Source organism: Oncorhynchus nerka, linkage group LG13, assembly GCF_034236695.1.
Source record: "Oncorhynchus nerka isolate Pitt River linkage group LG13, Oner_Uvic_2.0, whole genome shotgun sequence".
NCBI lineage: Eukaryota > Metazoa > Chordata > Actinopteri > Salmoniformes > Salmonidae > Oncorhynchus > Oncorhynchus nerka.
Genome location: NC_088408.1, coordinates 5,644,335 through 5,669,483, shown reverse-complemented (window position 1 = coordinate 5,669,483; position 25,149 = coordinate 5,644,335). Strand labels below are relative to the sequence as shown.

Here is a 25,149-nt window from a genome sequence, read left to right as displayed (position 1 = left end):
TCCCCACCCTGTCTACAGTCTACAGTATCTGTCTACTCCACCCCCACCCTGTCTACAGCCTACAGTATCTGTCTACTCCACCCCCACCCTGTCTACAGCCTACAGTATCTGTCTACTCCACCCCCACCCTGTCTACAGCCTACAGTATCTGTCTACTCCACCCCCACCCTGTCTACAGCCTACAGTATCTGTCTACTCCATCCCCACCCTGTCTACAGCCTACAGTATCTGTCTACTCCATCCCCACCCTGTCTACAGTATCTGTCTACTCCACCCCCACCCTGTCTACAGCCTACAGTATCTGTCTACTCCATCCCCACCCTGTCTACAGTATCTGTCTACTCCACCCCCACCCTGTCTACAGCCTACAGTATCTGTCTACTCCACCCCCACCCTGTCTACAGCCTACAGTATCTGTCTACTCCACCCCCACCCTGTCTACAGCCTACAGTATCTGTCTGGGGGGGGTCCACAACCTGTTTCACTGGAAGAGACTTTTTGAGGGGAGCCATGCATATATACATATGTGCCCTTTTCAATACAGGCAATATTGGATATTTAGCACCAGGTCAAATTACCACAACATCAGACGTTGAGGTTCACAGTAGGGAGTGAATTCAGGGGCTGTCTGGTGAATCGATTCTCCTGAACGTACAATAAATTCTACAGGAGTGATGTTACTTTTTTAAATTTCAAAACCTACCAAGGAAGAAAACTATTGTTCTCCAGTGTTTTCATTGAAATAACCACATCAAGCCCCGCGCGAGAAATGGAAAAAAATAAAACACACATACGGAAATATTAGAAGCAAACCGGTGCATTTATTATCGCGCTCGAACTTTAAAAAAAGCAACGTGTCGTGTGTTTCTTCTTTGGCTGCTTTAGCTTCATTTATCATTAGTTACAAACATTCGCATTCTAGAATTACAAAAGCATATTTAGCTAGCAACGTCCATAGAAATTCGCTATTACTTGTCCAAATTCTGTTAGTATTCTGTTAATAGACGCTTTTTTTTGGCGTCCATCCCTTGTGGACTAACTAAACCGGTATTACCGTAAATCCCGGTGTGAGAGAAGGACGTTGTGAGCGTATGGATACCGCCCAAACCCTAGTAATTACTGTAGTGTTTTTGCTGACGTTACTGTAGTGGTTTTTGTTGTATTATCTTTGAGATAGAAGTGGGGGGCTTTTTCCTTGAGGAAACCTACTGGGCAAATACTAAGCAAATGTCCCATATCCTGTAGGTATGTAGGACTGTAGGCTGAACAGGTAGATAGTTCAAAGCTTCTTCTCTTTTCTATAACCTGTAGGGAACACAATATACAGTGCATTCAGAAAGTATTCAGACCCCATCCCTTATTCAGGGTAGCCTAGTGGTTAGAGCGTTGGACTAGTAACCGGAAGGTTGCAAGTTCAAACCCCTGAGCTGACAAGGTACAAATCTGTTGTTCTGCCACTGAACAAGGCAGTTAAATCCACTGTTCCTAGGCCGTCATTGAAAATAAGAATTTGTTCTTAACTGACTTGCCTAGTTAAATAAAGGTAAAATAAAATTCCACATTTTGTTACGTTACAGCCTTATTCTAAAATGGATTAAATATATATAAAATCCTCATCAATCTACACACAATACCCTATAATGACGAAGCGAAAACAGGTTTTTATTTTATTTTTTAATTGCATGCACTTTCTGATTAAATATTTTTAATACATTTGCCCAAATTTTTAAAAACCTGTTAGTTTTGTCATTATGGGGTATTGTGTGTAGACTGATTTAAGAAAAAATATATATTTAATAAATTATAGAATAAGGCTGTAACGTAGTCATGACTGTCTTGTGAGGATCAGAATGGGTCAGATCAGCTTGGCAATGGCTGACAGTAACCAGAAATGTTCCATATGCACGAGAAGCGTATTTGTCTTTCTCTCAATTTTATGCAGAAATTTGTTTACTTCACTGTTAGTGAGCATTTCTCCTTGTTAGTTAGTACTTCTCCCCTTTCTCAAGATAATCCATCCCTCCTGACAGTTGTGGCATATCAAGAAGCTGATACAACAGCATGGTCATTACACAGGTGCACCTTGCGCTGGGGACAATAAATGGCCACTCTAAAATGTGCAGTTATGTCACACAACACAATGTCTCCAGTTTTGAAGGATTGTGCAATTGGCATGCTGACTGCAGGAATGTCCACCAGAACAGTTGCCAGATAATTTAATGTTCTTTTCTCTACTAATTTCATTTAAGAGAATTTGACAGTACATCCAACCGGCCTCACAACAGCCCAGGACCTACCAATTCAGCTTCTTCACCTGCGGGATCGTCTAAGACCAGCCACTCTCCACAAACCGTCTCAGTGAAACTCCTCTGCGTGCTCGTCGTCCTCACCAGGGTCTTAACCTGACTGTAGTTTGGCGTCGTAACCCGACTTCAGTGGGAAAATGCTCACTTTCGATGGCCACTGGCACACTGGAGACGTTCTTTAGGGATGAATCCCGGTTTCAGATGTACTGAGCAGATGGCAGACAGCATGTATGTTGTTGTGTGGGCGAGTGGTTTGCTGATGTCAACATTGTGAACAGAGTTCCCCATGGTGGGGGAACCCATGGTGGAGTTATGATATGGGCAGGTATAAGCTACGGACAACAAACACAATTGGATTTTATCAATGTCAATTTGAATGCACAGAGATATTGTGACGAGATCCTAAGGCCCATTGATGTGCCATTCATCCACCATCACCTCATGTTTCAGCATGATAATGCACGGCTCCATGTCGCAAGAATCTGTACACAATTCCTGGAAGCTGAAAATGTCCCAGTTCATCCATGGTCTGCATACTCACCAGACACGTCACCCATTGAGCATGTTTGGGATGCTCTGGATCCATGTGTACGACAGGTTGTTCCAGTTCCTGCCAATATCCCAACAACGTTGCACAGCCATTGAAGAGGTAGTGGGACAACATTCCAACAGGCCACAAATCAACAGCCTGATCAACTCTATGTGAAGGAGATGTGTCATGCTGAGTGAGGCAATTGGTGGTCACACCACATACTGACTGGTTTTCTGCTCCCCTACCTTTTTTAAAGGCATCTATGACCAACAGATGCATATCTGTATTCCCAGTCGTGTGAAATAAATGGATAAATAACTAAATAGAGGTGAACTGTAACTCGGTAAAATCTTTGAAATTGTTCCATGTTGCGTTTATATTTTTGTTCAGTGTAAATACATGGTATTTTTTGCTTTATTTACATTGGTTGATATTTTGCTTTCGATACTGTATTTCTACCAATCACATTTCGTCCCCAATCACAAGTTAAACTTTTAACCATTTGTCCAATCACATCCCATTAATTGTACACGCGTTGTGTTTTCTGTCCAATCAGAGCTGCCGGAGAACTGGACAGACACCAAGGAGACCCTATTGGAAGGGATGGTTTTCCAGGTCAAGTACCTGGGGATGACTCTGGTGGGACAGCCTAAAGGAGAGGACATGGCCGCTGCAGCTATACACAGGATAGTCTCTACGGTGAGTTAGGGCCTGCCTGCCTACCTGCCTACCTGCCTGCCTGCCTGCCTACCTGCCTACCTGCCTCCCTGTCTGTCTGCCTGCCTGCCTACCTGCCTCCCTGTCTGCCTGCTTGCCTGCCTGCCTACCTGCCTGCCTGCCTGCCTGCCTGTCTGCCTCCCTGTCTGTCTGCCTGCCTGCCTACCTGCCTCCCTGTCTGCCTGCTTGCCTGCCTGCCTACCTGCCTGCCTGCCTGCCTGCCTGTCTGCCTGCCTCCCTGTCTGTCTGCCTGCCTCCCTGTCTGTCTGTCTGCCTGCCTGCCTGCCTGTCTGCCTGCCTGTCTGCCTGCCTGCCTAGAGTAGTATGATAGTCCATAGTTTATTGACAAAGACATATTAGCGCCTTGGGTTTGAGAAAAGCGCTTTACAAATTAAATGTATTATTATTATATTCACACAGTCTACTAATCCTTTTAAGCTGATCAAATTACACCCTGTGTTGATTTGATGGCCTCATAAGATACTCTGAATCCAAGCATTCTGCTAGTGCTCTGGTCTACTGATCCAGACAGTGTTAGCATGTTAGCATTCTGCTAGTGCTCTGGTCTACTGATCCAGATACTCTGAATCCAAGCATTCTGCTAGTGCTCTGGTCTACTGATCCAGACAGTGTTAGCATGTTAGCATTCTGCTAGTGCTCTGGTCTACTGATCCAGATACTCTGAATCCAAGCATTCTGCTAGTGCTCTGGTCTACTGATCCAGACAGTGTTAGCATGTTAGCATTCTGCTAGTGCTCTGGTCTACTGATCCAGACAGTGTTAGCATGTTAGCATTATGCTAGTGCTCTGGTCTACTGATCCAGATACTCTGAATCCAAGCATTCTGCTGATCCAGACAGTGTTAGCATGTTAGCATTCTGCTGGTGCTCTGGTCTACTGATCCAGACAGTGTTAGCATGTTAGCATTCTGCTAGTGCTCTGGTCTACTGATCCAGATATTCTGAATCCAAGCATTTTGCTGATCCAGACAGTGTTAGCATGTTAGCATTCTGCTGGTGCTCTGGTCTACTGAGCCAGACAGTGTTAGCATGTTAGCATTCTGCTGGTGCTCTGGTCTACTGATCCAGACAGTGTTAGCATGTTAGCATTCTGCTGGTGCTCTGGTCTACTGAGCCAGACAGTGTTAGCATGTTAGCATTCTGCTGGTGCTCTGGTCTACTGATCCAGACAGTGTTAGCATGTTAGCATGAAGGTCATATTGGAAACACACCGAGACCAGGATTATCTGTCAGCAGCCCAATGTGCTCCAGTTACAACATAACTACATGACACACACACACACACACACACACACACACACACACACACACACACACACACACACACATTTTTTATTATGTTTACTGAAGCTGTACTCAAACTGTTATTTCTATAACCACCTACTGGGGCAAATACACATGAAAGCATTTAAATGACCCCCAGTTTCTTTCTCTCTTTCTCTTTCTCTCTCTCTCTCTCTCTCTTTTTTCACTACTCATCAATACACACACAACTCAACCAGACCCCCCAGCCAGACCAGCTGGCTGGAGTAAGATTCAATTGATTTACTGTCGAAGGAGAAATAACACCGGAAGTCTCCCAGTTCCCTTGGAAACCAAGCATCCTAAACAGTGTTATTATGATAATTGTTTGCCAGTCATTTTCCATCAGCTGAGGTTACATCTAAACCCAGGGACTGAACCTGGCAGAAAAATTAACTACGAATACTTTAATAATGACAGTAAAACACCCACAGCTTAAAACAACATCCTCACTTCTCGTTATAACACTATTGCCTCCATCTCTGATTTTACATATGCTTTGTTAAAATACTGTTAGCTCCATGCTGCTGTTAGTGTCTACAGGGAGGAGGCCTGTTAGTTCCATGCTACTGTTAGTGTCTACAGGGAGGAGGCCTGTTAGCTCCATGCTACTGTTATTGTCTACAGGGAAGAGGCCTGTTAGCTCCATGCTACTGTTATTGTCTACAGGGAAGAGGCCTGTTAGCTCCATGCTACTGTTATTGTCTACAGGGAAGAGGCCTGTTAGCTCCATGCTACTGTTATTGTCTACAGGGAAGAGGCCTGTTAGCTCCATGCTACTGTTATTGTCTACAGGGAAGAGGCCTGTTAGCTCCATGCTACTGTTATTGTCTACAGGAAGAGGCCTGTTAGCTCCATGCTACTGTTATTGTCTACAGGGAAGAGGCCTGTTAGCTCCATGCTACTGTTATTGTCTACAGGGAGGAGGCCTGTTAGCTCCATGCTACTGTTATTGTCTACAGGGAAGAGGCCTGTTAGCTCCAAGCTACTGTTATTGTCTACAGGGAAGAGGCCTGTTAGCTCCATGCTACTGTTATTGTCTACAGGGAGGAGGCCTGTTAGCTCCATGCTACTGTTATTGTCTACAGGGAGGAGGCCTGTTAGCTCCATGCTACTGTTATTGTCTACAGGGAAGAGGCCTGTTAGCTCCATGCTACTGTTAGTGTCTACAGGGAAGAGGCCTGTTAGCTCCATGCTACTGTTATTGTCTACAGGGAAGAGGCCTGTTAGCTCCATGCTACTGTTATTGTCTACAGGGAAGAGGCCTGTTAGCTCCATGCTACTGTTATTGTCTACAGGGAGGAGGCCTGTTAGCTCCATGCTGCTGTTATTGTCTACAGGGAAGAGGCCTGTTAGCTCCATGCTACTGTTATTGTCTACAGGGAGGAGGCCTGTTAGCTCCATGCTACTGTTATTGTCTACAGGGAAGAGGCCTGTTAGCTCCATGCTACTGTTATTGTCTACAGGGAGGAGGCCTGTTAGCTCCATGCTACTGTTATTGTCTCCAGGGAGGAGGCCTGTTAGCTCCATGCTACTGTTATTGTCTACATGGAGGAGGCCTGTTAGCTCCATGCTACTGTTATTGTCTACAGGGAGGAGGCCTGTTAGTTCCATGCTACTGTTAGTGTCTACAGGGAGGAGGCCTGTTAGCTCCATGATACTGTTATTGTCTACATGGAGGAGGCCTGTTAGTTCCATGCTACTGTTATTGTCTACAGGGAGGAGGCCTGTTAGCTCCATGCTACTGTTAGTGTCTACAGGGAGGAGGCCTGTTAGTTCCATGCTACTGTTAGTGTCTACAGGGAGGAGGCCTGTTAGCTCCATGCTACTGTTAGTGTCTACAGAGAGGAGGCCTGTTAGTTCCATGATACTGTTATTGTCTACAGGGGATGGAGGCCACACCTCTCTCTCCTCCTCTTCCTCTCTTCCTCCTCTCCTTCTGTCCTCTCCTGTCCTCTCCTCTTCCTCTCTCTCCTCTCCTCTCTTCCTCTCCTTCTGTCCTATCCTGTCCTCTCCTCTTCCTCTCCTCTTCCTCTCTCTTCCCCTCTCTTCCTCTTTTTTTTCTCCTCTCCTAGCTACTCCCTATATAGTGCACTACTATCAAAATGATAGCTACTCCCTATATAGTGCACTACTATCAAAATGATAGCTACTCCCTATATAGTGCACTACTATCAAAATGATAGCTACTCCCTATATAGTGCACTACTATCAAAATGATAGCTACTCCCTATATAGTGCACTACTATCAAAATGATAGCTACTCCCTATATAGTGCACTACTATCAAAATGATAGCTACTCCCTATGTGGTGCACTAAATGTTTAGTGAAGTATATAGAATAGGATGTTATTGTGGACACAGCCAGATTATAATTCCCTCTTGTGTGTGTTTGCGTCATCCCAGGCCCGGGCCAGTGCTAAGAAGTTCCGTAAGGTGACCCTGACCATCTCTCCTAAAGGAATCATCATCACAGACACAGAGACACTGGACCTCATAGAGAACGTCTCCATATACAGGTAAACAATACGACATCATAATGACATCATAGAGAACATCTCCATATACAGGTAAACAATACGACATCATAATGACATCATAGAGAACATCTCCATATACAGGTAAACAATATGACATCATAATGACATCATAGAGAACGTCTCCATATACAGGTAAACAGTACGACATCATAATGACATCATAGAGAACGTCTCCATATACAGGTAAACAATACGACATCATAATGACATCATAGAGAACGTCTCCATATACAGGTAAACAATACATCATAATGACATCATAGAGAACGTCTCCATATACAGGTAAACAATACGACATCATAATGACATCATAGAGAACGTCTCCATATACAGGTAAACAATACGACATCATAATGACATCATAGAGAACGTCTCCATATACAGGTAAACAATACGACATCATAATGACATCATAGAGAACGTCTCCATATACAGGTAAACAATACGACATCATAATGACATCATAGAGAACGTCTCCATATACAGGTAAACAATACGACATCATAATGACATCATAGAGAACGTCTCCATATACAGGTAAACAATACGACATCATAATGACATCATAGAGAACGTCTCCATATACAGGTAAACAGTACGACATCATAATGACATCATAGAGAACGTCTCCATATACAGGTAAACATTACGACATCATAATGACATCATAGAGAACGTCTCCATATACAGGTAAACAATACGACATCATAATGACATCATAGAGAACGTCTCCATATACAGGTAAACAATACGACATCATAATGACATCATAGAGAACGTCTCCATATACAGGTAAACAATACGACATCATAATGACATCATAGAGAACGTCTCCATATACAGGTAAACAATATGACATCATAATGACATCATAGAGAACGTCTCAGCCCAGTAGGGTCTCAGCTACAGCGGGTCTCAGCTTAGTAGGGTCTCAGCTTAGTAGGGTCTCAGCCCAGTAGGGTCTCAGCCCAGTAGTGTCTCAGCTCAGTAGTGTCTCAGCTCAGTAGGGTCTCAGCTCAGTAGGGTCTCAGCCACAGCGAGTCTCAGCTCAGTAGGGTCTCAGCCCAGTAGGGTCTCAGCTCAGTAGGGTCTCAGCCACAGCGGGTCTCAGCTCAGTAGGGTCTCAGCTCAGTAGGGTCTCGGCTCAGTAGGGTCTCGGCTCAGTAGGGTCTCGGCTCAGTAGGGTCTCGGCTCAGTAGGGTCTCAGCCACAGCGGGTCTCAGCCCAGTAGGGTCTCAACTCAGTAGGGTCTCAGCCCAGTAGTGTCTCATCTCAGTAGGGTCTCAGCCAAAGTGGGTCTCAGCCAAAGTGGGTCTCAGCCAAAGTGGGTCTCAGCCCAGTAGGGTCTCAGCCCAGTAGGGTCTCAGCTCAGTAGGGTCTCATCTCAGTAGGGTCTCAGCCAAAGTGGGTCTCAGCCAAAGTGGGTCTCAGCTCAGTAGGGTCTCAGCCACAGCGGGTCTCAGCTCAGTAGAGTCTCAGCTCAGTAGGGTCTCAGCCACAGCGGGTCTCAGCCCAGTAGGGTCTCAGCTCAGTAGGGTCTCAGCTCAGTAGGGCCTCAGCCACAGCGGGTCTCAGCTCAGTAGGGTCTCAGCTCAGTAGGGTCTCAGCCACAGCGGGTCTCAGCTCAGTAGGGTCTCAGCTCAGTAGGGTCTCAGCTCAGTAGGGTCTCAGCCAAAGTGGGTCTCAGCCAAAGTGGGTCTCAGCCAAAGTGGGTCTCAGCCCAGTAGGGTCTCAGCTCAGTAGGGTCTCAGCCACAGCGGGTCTCAGCCACAGCGGGTCTCAGCCACAGCGGGTCTCAGCTCAGTAGGGTCTCAGCCACAACGGGTCTCAACTCAGTAGGGTCTCAGCCACAGCGGGTCTCAGCTCAGTAGGGTCTCAACCACAGTGTGTCTCACCTCAGTAGCAGTAAGCAGAGGAAGCCCTCCAGTAGCTTGGCCAATTTGTGTTCCAAATGGCAACCTATTCCCTATAGTGCACAACTTTTAACCAAAGCCCACACTATGGTAATAGAGTGCTTTTATGCTGAATGGTTCCGTGCTGACAAGGTAAAGAATTAGTTGTTCTGCCCCTGAGCAAGGCAGTTAACCCACTGTTCCCCTGAGCAAGGCAGTTAACCCACTGTTCCCCTGAACAAGGCAGTTAACCCACTGTTCCCCTGAACAAAGGCAGTTAACCCACTGTTCCCCTGAACAAAGGCAGTTAACCCACTGTTCCCCTGAACAAGGCAGTTAACCCACTGTTCCCCTGAGCAAGGCCGTTAACCCACTGTTCCCCTGAATAAGGCAGTTAACCCACTGTTCCCCTGAGCAAGGCAGTTAACCCACTGTTCCCCTGAACAAGGCAGTTAACCCACTGTTCCCCTGAGCAAGGCAGTTAACCCACTGTTCCCCTGAACAAGGCAGTTAACCCACTGTTCCCCTGAGCAAGGCAGTTAACCCACTGTTCCCCTGAGCAAGGCAGTTAACCCACTGTTCCCCTGAGCAAGGCAGTTTACCCACTGTTCCCCTGAACAAGGCAGTTAACCCACTGTTCCCCTGAGCAAGGCAGTTAACCCACTGTTCCCCTGAGCAAGGCAGTTAACCCACTGTTCCCCTGAACAAGGCAGTTAACCCACTGTTCCCCTGAGCAAGGTAGTTAACCCACTGTTCCCCTGAACAAGGCAGTTAACCCACTGTTCCCCTGAGCAAGGTAGTTAACCCACTGTTCCCCTGAACAAGGCCGTTAACCCACTGTTCCCCTGAACAAGGCAGTTAACCCACTGTTCCCCTGAGCAAGGCAGTTAACCCACTGTTCCCCTGAGCAAGGCAGTTAACCCACTGTTCCCCTGAGCAAGGCAGTTAACCCACTGTTCCCCTGAGCAAGGCAGTTAACCCACTGTTCCCCTGAGCAAGGCAGTTAACCCACTGTTCCCCTGAACAAGGCAGTTAACCCACTGTTCCCTTGAGCAAGGCAGTTAACCCACTGTTCCCCTGAGCAAGGCAGTTAACCCACAGTTCCCCCGTGTGCCAGGGATGTCGATTAAGGCCGCCCCCCTCTGATTCAGAGTGGTTGGGATAAATACGGAAGACACTTTTCAGTTGGACAACTGACTAGGTATCCCTATTTTCCTGAATCCATCCTGTAGATCCCAGTGCATTCGGAAAGTATTCAGACCCCTTGACCTTTCCACATTTTGTTACGTTACAGCCTTATTCTACAATATATGAAATTGTTTCCCCCCCACCTCATCGATATACAATAGCCCTTAATGACAAAGCAAAAACAGGTTTTTGGAAATGTGTGCAAATTTATAAAAATAAAAACGTGAAATATCACATTTACATAAGTATTCAGACCCTTTACTCAGTACTTTGTTGAAGCACCTTTGGCAGCGATTACAGCCTCCAGTCTTCTTGGATATGATGCTACAAGATTGGCACACCTGTATTTGGGGAGTTTCTACCATTCTTCTCTGCAGATCCTCTCAAACTCTGTCAGGTTGGATGGGGAGCGTTGCTGCACAGCTGTTTTCAGGTATCTCCAAAGGTGATCGATCGGGATCAAGTCCGAGCTCTGGCTGGGCCACTCAAGGACATTCAGAGACTTGTCCCGAAGCCACTCCTGCATTGTCTTGGCTGTGTGCTTATGGTCGTTTTCCTGTTGGAAGGTGAACCTTCGCCCCAGTCTAAGGTCCTGAGCACTCTGGAGTAGGTTTTCATCAAGGCTCTCTCTGTACTTGGCTCTGTTCATCTTTCCTTGATCCTGACTAGTCTCCCAGTCCCTACCGCTAAATAACATTCCCACAGCATGATCCAGGTTTCCTCCAGACGTGACGCATGGCATTCAGGTCAAGAGTTCAATCTAGGTGTTACGAACCCCTTTGGCCCTGCAGTCTAGGGGGATGGAAATGAGACCCGTAACAAATCTCATGGAAATCACAGTGAAAAGGAACAGTGAGAACTAAAATAATTCCACAGACAACTTAAACCTACCGTCAAACACGTCGGGTTTATTTTAAAACACACGGTAATGGGGTGTGGGATAAAAGGGTCTGAGCCAAGGAAATAAATAATAAATATCCAAAAAAAACCTAAGCTAGTCTTACCTGCTTCAATAACAGCTAGCTAACTAACCAATAAAATACAGTGGGTGGTCCGCCCAGTTCTAACTAGGGTATTGAGACAATGTTTTCCTACGGGTAATGTAGGCCCATGGGTGACTTGGCTTAGTATCCCCTTTTCCCACCAACAAACAGTCAAACACCACAACAATACGTACTCACAGGATAACGGACAAAGTGAGATGCACAAAAACAAAGAGAGATCTCCAGAGACAACTGATTGGGTTTCTTTTTAAACCAAGGGAAAGGGGATGTGATTGGGTAAGGGAAAAGGAGCAGGTGTGTCTTCAGATTAGCGACTGATTGGCGACTAATGAGTGGCACCTGTGACTAGGGCAGAAGGTGAGAAAACAAATACACACAGAACACCTGTATCCGTAACACTTGGTTTCATCAGACCAGAGAATCTTGTTTTTCATTTTCTGAGAGTCTTTTAACTCCAAGGGGGCAGTCATGTGCCTTTTACTGAGGAGTGGCTTCCGTCTGGCCACTCTATTATAAAGGCCTGATTGGTAGAGTGCTGCAGAGATGGTTGTCTTTTTGGAAGATTCTCCCATCTCCACAGAGGAACTCTGGAGCTCTGTCAAGAGTGACCATCGGGTTCTTGGTCACCTCCATGACCAAGGCCCTTATCTCCCTATTGCTCAGTTTGGCCAGGCTGTCAGCTCTAGGAAGAATCTTGGTGGTTCTAAACTTCTTCCATTTAAGGATGGTTGTGGCCACTGTGTTCTTGGTACCCTTCCCCAGATCTGTGCCTCGACACAATCCTGTCTCGGAGCTCTACGGACAGTTCCTTTGACCTCATGGCTTGGTTTTTCCTCTGACATGCACTGTCAACGGTTGGACCTTATATAGACAGATATGTGCCTTTCCAAATCATGTCCAATCAATTGAATTTACCACAGGTGGACTCCAATCAAGTCGTAGAAACATATCAAGGATGATCAATGGAAACAGGATGCACCTGCGATCAATGTCGAGTCTCATAGGAAAGGGTCTGAATACTTATGTAAATAAGTTCTGTTTTTTATTTGTAATAAACCCGATCCCTAACCCTAACCATGTGAGGCTCCCCCCTACGTGATGGTGTGTGTGTTTCAAGTTTTAACCTCTACAGGATCGGTGTCCCTAAACCGGCACAGTTGTTGCTCAATATGCGATAATGTGACAAAAATGACATTGTAAACAACAACCAATTCCGGGACATAGACATGTCTGATATGGGCAGAAAGCTTACATTCTTGTTAACCTAACTGCACTCTCCAATTTACAGTAGCTATTAAAGCAAAAAACACGCTATTGTCTGAGGATAGTGCACAAAAACTAAACACTAAACAACTGTTTTGATACATTCCCATGTGAAGGTAAATAATGTACTTACATTCAGTCATTTTGCTGTATAATTTTTTTATATTCAAATGTAGGACCTGGGATCTACAGTTTGACCGCACCGCTGCCCCCCACTAGCCATCTAGATGTGTGACGGTTTGTGTCTGAAGGGTGATCCATCATGTATGACATTCCTGGGAGTGTGTATATGTATGTTGTTTATTACCATAACATTGTTGTATGTTCTCTATAGTTATGTACTTGAAAATGTATCAATTGACCAATTCGGCACATTTGGGCAAACTCCTGGCAAACTTGATACAAAATATTGCGTCGTGAAGGAATTATTCACTGGATTCACTTATTGTATTTAACAGACCTGGGCAGAAAATAGTTGTATTTTGTAGTTTATTTGAAAATACCAACTTTTAATATACTCGAGGTAGTCTTATATAGTTATATTTATTTGATATTTAAATGTGCCCATTACAGAAATCTGAACACACACTGAACACACACTGACACTGAACACACACTGAACACACACACTGAACACACACTGAACACACACTGAACACACACACTGAACACACACTGAACACACACTGAACACACAGGAGAGGCATTTGAACGTTAAAAAAAATAGTTTTTCATTAAAATGCGTTTTTTTAGGCAGAAATGCCCTCTTGAACATGTGAACTTTCATGTGCCTTAATAACAAACTTGTATGTAATCTGTAAATATAAATACATAAAATCTGAAATCACTCAACTGTTTAGACATGGAGAAAATACTGAACCATGATTGGTTGAGATAATGACACATGCTGCTCTCTGCTACCGTGGATATATGAACCACCCATTGGATTAACTAATCATTTCATCATTGACTACATGCAAAGTGTAGCTACAGCTTTCAATACCAGTGTTGTCCTGAATACAGCTGCTGGTATCAACTAAAGCTGTTTTCGGTGGCTATAGCAGTTTGGAGTGGTTGAAGCCGAGTGGGAAGATTTATTTTGAAAGTGTTTCAGTCTGCCGTCTGTGAATCATCATAATCCAATCCATACATCGGTAAGTGCCTACAGTTAAAATACCAAGATAGCTACATGTGCATACGTTTATTGTCTCAACTGTAAATGTTTTTAAAAAAAAAGTCATTTTCATTGCTATCTAATTGTTAGCTATATAGCTTCATTACGCAAAGAGCTATTGTTTACAGATGGCTCGTTGCGGGACGAAGCGACGTTAAGACAGCTCGTTGAGCTGGCCAGTTGCATTCTGCTGGTAATGTTGATTGCTGATGTGCTAAACCAGTGTTTCCCAACCAGGGGGTACTAGGACCACAGCCTAGTGGTTAGAAAGTTGGACTAGCAGCCGAAAGGTTGCAAGTTCAAATCCCTGTGCTGACAAGTGCTGTCTTTGAAAATAAGAATTTGTTCTTAACTGACTTGCCTAGTTAAATAAAGGTTCAAATAAAAAAATGAATAGGGTTACTTGTAAAATGCACAAATCAGCGGTACTCTGGGCAAATAAAATATCGTGCATTAACCTGAAAAAGGTTGGAAACCACTGTGCTAAATCATGCATGAGATGATTATCTTTTTCATGTTTTAACTAGCTAGCTAGTGAGAATAGTCACTGTGTTGCGAATGCTAAATCAAACCCCATTTTATTTTATAGGGACACTTGCTAAGCGTGAAATGATAGCTAACTAGCTAGCTAGCTATTGGATTATTCAATTAGCTAGCTAGCTATTGGATTATTCAACTAGCTGGCTAGCTATTGGATTATTCAACTAGCTGGCTAGCTATTGGATTATTCAACTAGCTGGCTAGCTATTGGATTATTCAACTAGCTAGCTAGCTATTGGATTATTCAACTAGCTGGCTAGCTATTGGATTATTCAACTAGCTGGCTAGCTAGATGAATACCATTGACATCCAGCCAACTGGTAATCATGAAGCTAAATGTGTGCCAAATCTAGCTAATTATCTTGTCTGCATTGCCATTGTTGGGCTGAAAGCAGGTTAAGTACAGCTCTAGCGTTCAACAGGCAATAACAAGCTATATGACATGAATTAATGTTTTAACCTATTATCCTGGAATCTGATTTTCAACATAAACCTGCTCTCCGCCACCAGTACAAGGAGATGATCGAGGACAAGCAACACTTCGGGGTATTTTGTCTTTGTACTTTGAGCTTATTGGTTGAACATGGGGGCCAATGAATGTTATTGCTGGTATGTGATGTCTTGTCTATTTTAGTCTGTTTTCCTCCTGTCATGGTCTGGAGCCTGGTGATGTTGTGAAAATGTTCAATTTGTAAGTCGCTCTGGATAAGAGCGTCTGCTAAATGACTTAAATGTAATGTAAATGTTGTGGCCAAGGAGCTTTCACTCTGCAATATTCCTCCCAGAGGTGAAAACATCCCCCGGGACTGGACACAACCCAGCAAACATATTTTTCAGAAGATCAGGACTTTTGCAATGGAAAAAAATCCATGGAAATATGCTCCCAGGCTAGATTAATTTGTTCATATCATAACCTGAACCAAAGTTACTCAAACGATCTGATGATATAGGCCTAGATGTTTTTAGTGTTTTTACATTCATGTGTTTTAAGGGTTTCCTAATTGTAGGCTACGATCATTAGCATTTTGAAGTTAATAAAGTGTTTTATTGTTGTTTGTTTGATTGTTTATTGTTTGGTTGTTGTTTTTTTAAAGCCTCACTGCTTTACCACATGGCCACAGTCACATGTGTTCCAATGTGAATTATTTAAGTGATGCGTGTGTCTAAGGCTTTAGAGGGTTTTGCTAAACGAGCGTTAAACAAAGAACAGCATTGTAACTGTGTCTTTATTATACAACAATAATACTGTGAATGGTTTGCCTGATGGTGTACCGTGGTGAGATTCATATTTTGACAATTTGCTGAAAGGATTCCCTTTTCTAAAAGGATTTATGTAGAGCAAGTGTGACAGATCACAATGTTGAAATGAACCTTTTTCTCCTAAATGGGATTATAAGTGTATTAACTTTTTTAAAGCAGCATTACTTCCCCCATGTTTCCTCCCAACTACAGTGATATTTGATTTAATAATTTAATAATGAATCCTAATTAGCTGATGCCAATGGCGACAGCAAGTCTTACTTGGGTCTGACACACAAAGAAAATGACTACAGACAAAGGACTTGACAATTCACTTACATTTATGTAAATTGCCATTTTGAAGCTCTTGAGTCTATACTCAGTCTATCTTTCCAATGTAAAAACACCATTTCAGATGTTAGAACACAAGACTGAAAAGATCTGGTGGGTCACAAATACAGGTCTCAGAAAAAATTAAATAATATTTGGAAGTATATTTGATGAGTAAAAAGTATTACTTTTGACTCATCTGTCCAACGAACATTCTTCCAGGAGTCTTGATGATCATCCGGGTGCTTTTTTTGTCTAAACTTGAGTCAACTTTTTGGATGAGATGAGACCCGTTATGTCTGGTGAAAACCAAACACTGCATTCCACAGTAAGAAACTCATACCAACGGTTTTCAAGCATCAATCAATCGAATGTATTTTATAAAGCCCTTTTATTACATCAGCCGATGTCACAAAGTGCCACACAGAAACCTAGAACAAAACAACCGACGTGTTCGTGAGAGTCTCATCTTTCCATAGAGGGGTCGTAATAGTGCTGTAATTTCTAAACGGTTCACCCGATATAGATGGAAATACCCTCAGATTAAAGATGACAGTCTGCACTTTAACCTCATAGTTATTGTATAATTTCATATACAAAGTACTGGAGCACAGAAACAACAACAACAAAATTGTGTCACTGTCCAAATACTGTTGGAGCTCACTGTATGTATAGGGTTATGGTGACTAGGCATCAAGTTGTCCTGGCACCACACTACCAGGTCTCTGACCTCCTCCCTGTAGGCTGACTCATTGCCGTCCGTGATCAGGCCTACCACCGTTGTGTCGTCAGCAAAACTTAATGATGGTGTTGGAGTCGTCACGCAATCATGGGTGAACAGGGAGTACAGGATGGGACTAAGCACACAACCCTGTGGGGCCCCCGTGTTGGGGGTCAGTGTGGCAGAGGTGTTGTTGCCTACCCTCACCCACTCGGAGGTCAGCCCGTCAGAAAGTCCAGGATCCAGTTGCAGAGGGAGATGTTCAGTCCCCGGGTCCTGAGCTTGGTGATGAGCTTGGAGGGCACTATGGTGTTGAACGCTGAGCTGTAGTCAATGAACAGCATTTTCACATAGGTATTCCTCTTATGTAGGTGGGTGAGGGCAGGGTGGAGTGCAATTGAGATTGCGTCGTCTATGGATCTGTTGGGGTGGTATGTAAATTGGAGTAGGTCTGGGATGGGTATAGATAATGTGTTGCCATAACCAGCCTCTCAAAGCACTTCCTGATTACAGAAGTGAGTCCTACAGCCTGGTAGTCAGTGTGGCATGAATCCTTAAGAGTTCTAGGGAACAGGAATGATGGTGGTCATTTTAAGTGGGAACTACAGACTGTGTCAAGGAGAGGTTGAAAATGTACCTTAATATACCTGCCAGCGTATGTGTATGTGTGTGTGTGTGTGTGTGTGTGTGTGTTTGGTTCAGGTTATTGTAATACAGACTCTGATCCTCATATAGCCTTCTGGACTAGGATCAGTGGGATTGGGGCTGTCGCACAGGACAAGAGACCCATTGGCCAGAAACTGGTTGAATCAATGTTGTTTCCAAGTAATTTCACCCCCCGGAAAAAAATGTGTGACGATGTTGAATCAACGTGATAAACTAAATGCATTTACAAAAAAGTAATCAACGTATGGGCAATTATTACTTTTTTTAACCTAAATCCAATGACATGCTGAATGTTTTTTGTTGAATTCATGCTAAATTCACAACCAAGTGGAAATCAAAACTAGACGTTGAACTGAGGTCTGTTCCCAGTGGGGAGTGTGTGTGTGTTGGAAAGAGGGGGTTGATTGTGTTAGCATATCTTGTCTTATCCAAGTGTGTGTGTCTGTGTCTCTGTTAAGACGGATCAGCAGGGGTAGCCTTCTTATCAGCTACAGCAGACCACGGGCCAGGGGAATCATCCTTTCCTTTCATCCTCCTCTCCCCTCAATCACCCCCTCTCCTTTCCATCACCTCCTCTCCTCTCCATCACCTCCTCTCCAGTCCCCTATCTTCTCCTTGCCCCCTCCTTTTCCCTTCTCTCCTGTCCGAGGAGACTCCCTCTCTGTCTCTCTCTGTCTCTCTCTATCCATCTGACAAACAGTTCTCTTCATAGCCCAGTAATAATTGTCCTCTTCTGTGCCCATACTAGGGACGTCAAACGGATGGTGGTGGGGTGGGGGTGGGGGGCTGTGTATGGAGGAGGAGGGGGTGTTGTGTATGGAGGATGAAGGGGTGCTGTGTGTGTTTCTTAATGAGTGTGTGTGCATTGAAAACCACCTCAGGCCAGACTTGAACGAATGCAAAACTAACACTGAGGCTGTGGATAGGAGGAGGGTGAGGAGAGGAGGGATGGGAGGGGGTGGAGAGAGGGGGTGAGGAGAAAGGGGGATGGGAGGGGGTGGGGGGTGAGGAGAGAGGGGGTGGGGGGAGGGGGAGGAGGAAACATCCTCAGCTTTTACTATACATCTTGGTTGGTATTCTCTCCTCTCTCCTCACCACAGCTGTACAGCTGGAACAGAAACAAGACCTCATCGTTTAGTTGAGTCATGATGAAATGTGACAGTCCGTCTCCTGTTATTGATTATTGATGTTATTTTTTGTCAGTTCAGGCTAAAGATAAAAGACAAAAAAAAAAGCTTCTCAGGGTCAGGGCAGGCAGGGGCAGGGCAGGCAGGATCAGGGTCAGGGCAGGGTCAAGGCAGCCAGGCTCAGGGTCAGGGCAGGCAGGGGCAGGGTAGGCAGGGTCAGGGCAGGCTCAGGCCAGGGGGGCTCAGGGTCAAGGCAGGCAGGCAGGGTCAGGGGGCAGGCAGGGTCAGGGCAGGGTCAGCCAGGCTCAGGGTCAGGGGCTAGGCAGAATGGTCAAAACCGGGTCAACACTAGGCAGAATGGTCAAAACCGGGAACACTAGGAAAAAGACCGGAGCAAGGGAAACTGCTGGTAGGCTTGACAAACAGAGAACACAGGTATAAATACACTGGGGATAATGGGGAATATGAACGACAGCTGGAGGGGTGGAGACAAACACAAAGACAGGTGAAACAGATCAGGGTGTGACAAATAGTTTGGACACAACTACTCATTCAAGGGTTTTTCTTTATTTTTAACTATTTTCTACATTTGTAGAATAATAATGAAGACATCAACACTATGAAATAATACATATGGAATCATGTAGTAACCAACAAAAGTATTAAGCAAGTGTGCAAAGCAGTCATCAAGACAAAGGGTGGCTACTTTGAATAATCTGGTACTGTACATTTAAAAACATGAACATGTAGTTTGTGTCTGTGTGCATCTATCAATTACATATACAGTTAGTCAGCCACCAATTGTGCAAGTTCTCCCACTTAAAAAGATGAGAGAGGCCTGTAATTTTCATCATAGGTACACTTCAACTATGACAAAATGAGAATAAAATAAATCCAGAAAATCACATTGTAGGGTTTTTAATGAATTTATTTGCAAATTATGGTGGAAAATAAGTATTTGGTCACCTACAAACAAGCAATATTTCTGGCTCTCACAGACCTGTAACTTCTTCTTTACATGTAATTACACATACATGTCAGTACATACACACACGTTGGGTGATTTTTTTTAAAAATAAATGCCCGTACGTTGATGACTTTTTAAAAATCCAATCATTTTTTCCATGTTGATTCAACATCATCACACACACTGTAGATTGTTGGGGTTGAAATGACATGAAAACAACGTTGATTCAACCAGTTTTTGCCCAGTGGATATGGCCCAGAGACAGAAAAACTGACATTTTGTCACATCATGCTTTTCTCTGTGGATTTTGATTGTCTATCTGCTACTCTAGCAATGAAGCTTTTGGGCCACACTGGATTTAGCCTCAAATCCAATATGGCAGCCAAAATCCAATATGGTGGCTATAATACCATTGAATTGAGGTTTAGGCACTTATGAATGTAAAACAATGTACGATAGAAGGCAATTTTCAGAGTTGTGTTATATCTATTCCCATTTAAACTAACGTGTAATTTCACGTCACTGTGAATCCAAAATTGCCACCACAATGAGCTTTTATGGCTAGGCACCACAACCCAATAGGGTATTTTTTGCCCTTTACCAGTTTGAATATCAAATATCACTGTTTTGAATTACACTTTTTTCTGAAATATTGAATTAAAATATGCAAATAAGGAACTACCTCATGAAATATGCGCATATTTGCATATACTGGAAATCAATTTCTCGGAACACCGAATGAAGTCCGTCTTTAAATGTTGATTTTAATTTTGTTAAGACACTTCAGGATGTGCATAGTGCATAAACACGTTTTTCATCTTTGAATACTAAAATGCATTTTTTTTTTTACACATTTTTATGAATAAAATGTTTTCTAGAACAATTCCCTCGATACAAGTCTGGAGAATATAACTAAGGACAACGTGGTGAATGCAGATGCTTCTGAGGAAAATGAGTTGGTGTGTGGGAGGAGTCTGACTTTGGCAGTTAAAAGAGGAGTACACTGAATTTAGCCTACCAATCGCCAACTCCTATTCAGGCTCAATCACAATATCTTCAAAGTAAGTAACTTCATATATTCGAATTTGAAATTCATATGTAGCGCAATCTTGCCCGTCCAAAGTGGTAATTTAATGTGGTCCTTTGAAGGCAGTCACACACACACAGAGAGAGAGAGAGAGAGAGAGAGAGAGAGAGAGAGAGGAGGAAAAAGAGGGAAAGAGAAAGAGAAGGAGGGACGGAGGAAAGAGAGAGACAAGGAGGAGAAAGAGGGAAAGATAGAGAGAAAGAGGGATGGGGAGACAGAGAGAAGGAGAGAGAGAGAGAAAGAGGGATGGGGAGACCGAGATAAGGAGAGAGAGAGCATTAGGGCATGGCATAATACATGCAGACCTATGTGTGTGTGTGTGTGTGTGTGATGGTATGTGTGTGTGTGTGTGTGTGTGTGTGTGTCTTCTCCACCAGGATCAGCGCTCTAAAGTGTATTCACTCCAATGGGTGGCCACAACAACAACAACAAAAAATATTCTGATTATTTCACATTGTTGCTTCATTATCACGAACTCCATTCCAGTTGACCTGGATTATATTACATTACAATATTCTATTCAGATTCATGTGATCTAGACTCATGTACCGTATCTTGTTCTATTGCATATAGGTCTACAGAGTGTCTGTCAATGTTTGGCAATCATTTATATTCTGATGTAATATTAGGCCATTGTTACTATTAACCTTCCCTGCATTAATTCATTTGTCTATTCAATATATTTTTTTATTTTTCACAGTGCGTAATGCGTCACTCAAATCGCTTTGAGAAAAATGTGCCTTCAAAATTAGCCTTACTATAACATTTAAATGCCATATTGTTTTGATAATCAGAGAAGACAGAGAGGGCATCAGGACATAATACATGCAGACCTGTGTGTGTGTGTGTGTTTTGATAATCAAATAGTTTAGGCCTCATTAAAAAATAAACCATTCACAGAATCGGCTGCAAAAAAATAAATATGCATGCGTATGGTCCAATGAACGAAAGCGTGACTTAATGTAGGCTAATAATTAACTGATAATTAACCAAACTATCCGAAAACAAATAGGCCTACCTGCTTGCACTTTGTGCAGGCTGTGTATCCATCTACAACGTTGTTGTCCTTCCAAACATGGGGAGTTAACTCGTGCTGCACCTGTTTCCACGATGGTGTCGCTGTCGCTGTCACGTGAATGTTTATTGGTCAATGTGTTGTTTTCGGAACTAGTCTGTAAAATGTTGAATTGAGAGATCTTTGTCCATAGACAAAGTTTTGTGCAGATCAGTCATGCAAACTAATAAAATGGTGGAAGATCCATAATGGCAGTGTCACACCCTGACCATCGTTGGCTTTGTATGTTTCTATGTTTTGTTTGGTCAGGGTGTGATCTGAGTGGGCATTCTATGTTGGATGTCTAGTTTGTCTGTTTCTGTGTTTGGCCTGATATGGTTCTCAATCAGAGGCAGGTGTTAGTCGTTGTCTCTGATTGGGAACCATATTTAGGTAGCCTGTTTTGTCATTGTGGGTTGTGGGTGATTGTCTATGTTAGTTGCTTGTGTCAGCACAGTTCTTATAGCTTCACGGTCGTTTTTCGTTTATTGTTTTGTATTCAGTGTTCAGTGCGTTCTTAAATTAAAATATCATCATGGACACATACCACGCTGCATTTTGGTCCGCTTCTTACGACGATCGTGACAGTTGCAGCCTAATCGCTTTCTTATTTCTTCAGGCCTACGTTAGACATTTTAGAGTGAGCTATCCAGGGAAAGTAAACTTGGCTGACGGGGGGGGGCGCATTAGCTCCGTTCGTGGACAAATCCAGAAGGTTTTAGAACCACACAAATCAAGGACTCCACACACTCTCAATGCTTTGTCGGTCACAGAATGGAATTCACAACCCAACAAACTCCAGGGTTTTTAAAAAGTATATTATCTTGATTTAAAATGTTTCCGACCGGCAACGTAGTTGTTTTGAACCGAGCCGAACAACGGATTGAAAGAATGTTAAATATTTTTGCGGGCTAGCCCGCAGTGAAACTTGAATATCCGACCAGATTCAGGACTCTGACACACACACACACACATATACCCTCTTCATATGTGAAACGTGTTATAGGCCTAGCTAGTAACTCCCACTTCTTGATTATATCCCAACTTGTTTCAGCAGCATACATTTATTAAGGCCATTGCTTCCTCCTTCTCCTCGCGTTCCACATTCAGGCCCTAAACAATAAGTCGAACCGATACTGCATGGAGGGTTATTATATGAGTTAGTTGGGTGTCTTGGGTATTGCTATTTGGGTCACGGTGCGCGTCAGAGATACATCCAGCAACATGTATCCCTCTGAGAGAGATCTGAGCGAGGGTTATTACATGCTTGTTGTTTGATAGAGGATTTAATGACTTGGTCAGGTCCTTTTTGAAGTGGAGACACGCTCACACACACAGGGAGTCTTGTGTCCAAACACAGATCCATACCACACCATCTCCCATCAGTCCAATTCAATATCTCTCTCTCTCTCTCTCTCTCTCTGTCTTTCTCTCTCTGTCTCTGTCTCCCTGTCTCTCTCTCTCTCTCTCTGTCTCTCTCTCTCTCTCTCTCTCTGTCTCTCTCTCTCTCTCTCTCTCTGTCTCTCTCTGTGAAGTTTAATAGATTAGAAACCAAACACATAATTGGAAACAGGTACTTTGATGTGTGAGTTAAAGGTAGTGGGGAGTCCTTGTATAACTACATCTATTGTTTTGATGTGTGAGTTAAAGGTAGTGGGGAATCCTTGTATAACTACATCTATTGTTTTGATGTGGTTTGAGCAACAACAAAATGGATACACCACAAAACAAGCTAATTCATTACTGTTTTGTTCAGGATTGAACAAAAACTAGATTTATTATTACTCTTTATAATATAACAAATTAGAACCGTAAACAAATGAACGCATTTGTTTGTAAAACAATTAAAATAAAATAAAAAGTGACTGTCAAATAATGTCCAAAATAGTCCAGTAGTTTCTCTGTTGATCTTTTGTATGGCTTACAGTGAGGGCAATTGGTTCAACTCTAATATGCATTATAGAACACACACACACACACTTCTGAACAATCTGGCGTGTGAAGTGCTTCCTTGGCTCTATTCTTGTGATACATGTTAACGCGGACATCACAGACCCTGTCAAATCTAAGTGTGAAAGATTTCTCCACAGTAGACACTCATTGGGATTTTCAATTACATTCATGAGCACAACAGAGCTAGCTGGCTAGAACAGAACAGAGTAGAAAAGAACAGAGAACTAGCTAGAGTAGAACAGACCAAAGTAGAACACACCAAAGTAGAACAGAACAGAGCTAACTAGCTAGAGTAGAACAGACTAGAGCAGAACAGAACAGCGCTAACTAGCTAGAACATAACTTAATAGCTAGAACAGAACAGAGCTAACTAGTTGGAACAGAACAACTAGTTGGAACAGAATAGAGCTAACTAGCTAGAACAGAACAGAGAACTAGCTAGAACAGAACAGAGATAACTAGCTAGAACAGAACAGAGTTAACTAGCTAGAACAGAACAGAGAACTAGCTAGAACAGAACAGAACAGAGTTAACTAGCTCGAACAGAACAGAGATAGAACAGAGATAACTAGCTAGAACAGAACAGAGCTAACTAGCTAGAACAGAGCTAACTAGCTAGAACAGAGCAGAGATAACTAGCTAGAACAGAACAGAGATAACTAGCTAGAACAGAGCTAACTAGCTAGAACAGAGCAGAGATAACTAGCTAGAACAGAACAGAGATAACTAGCTAGAACAGAGCTAACTAGCTAGAACAGAACAGAGCTAACTAGCTAGAACAGAACAGAGATAACTAGCTAGAACGGAACAGAGATAACTAGCTAGAACAGAACAGAACAGAGATAACTAGCTAGAACAGAACAGAACAGAGTTAACTAGCTCGAACAGAACAGAGATAGAACAGAGATAACTAGCTAGAACAGAACAGAGCTAACTAGCTAGAACAGAGCAGAGATAACTAGCTAGAACAGAACAGAGATAACTAGCTAGAACAGAGCTAACTAGCTAGAACAGAACAGAGATAACTAGCTAGAACAGAACAGAACAGAACAGAACAGAACAGAGTTAACTAGCTAGAACAGAACAGAACAGAGTTAACTAGCTAGAACAGAACAGTGCTAACTTGCTAGAACAGAACAGAGTTAACTAGCTAGAACAGAACAGAACAGAGTTAACTAGCTAGAACAGAACAGAACAGAGATAACTAGCTAGAACAGAACGGAGCTAACTAGCTAGAGCCAGCCTCAGTAGGCAATCAACAGCCTCTGAAGCATCAGAGTACCATCAACTGACCGTTATGGCAACTGAATATGATTTCAAACACACTATCACACCGCAACGAATATTGTTTTGCCTTTGTTCCAGTTTACCAGTTTGGATTGAAAAGGAATGCTAATTGAAATGGTTCTCGTCTGGTTTGTCCAACCTGCACACAGCTGTGACTAAAGGGTTTATAATAAGCCAGAAGACTACGGAGAGATGGGGTTAAACACTGTACAGTGCTCTGCCTCTGATGTTCACTTAATA

At 43.3% G+C, this 25,149-nt stretch overlaps 1 protein-coding gene across 1 annotated transcript in view; it reads left to right on the top strand.

The window, feature by feature from the left end:
* LOC115125153 (low density lipoprotein receptor adapter protein 1-like) overlaps nucleotides 1-25,149 on the top strand; it is a 118,770-nt gene that overhangs the window by 74,815 nt on the left and 18,806 nt on the right. Inside the window, exons 2-3 of the mRNA XM_065026093.1 lie at nucleotides 3,395-3,537; nucleotides 7,284-7,396. Of these exons, the coding sequence (XP_064882165.1) occupies nucleotides 3,395-3,537; nucleotides 7,284-7,396 (256 nt within the window). The remainder of the gene's footprint in view (nucleotides 1-3,394; nucleotides 3,538-7,283; nucleotides 7,397-25,149) is intronic.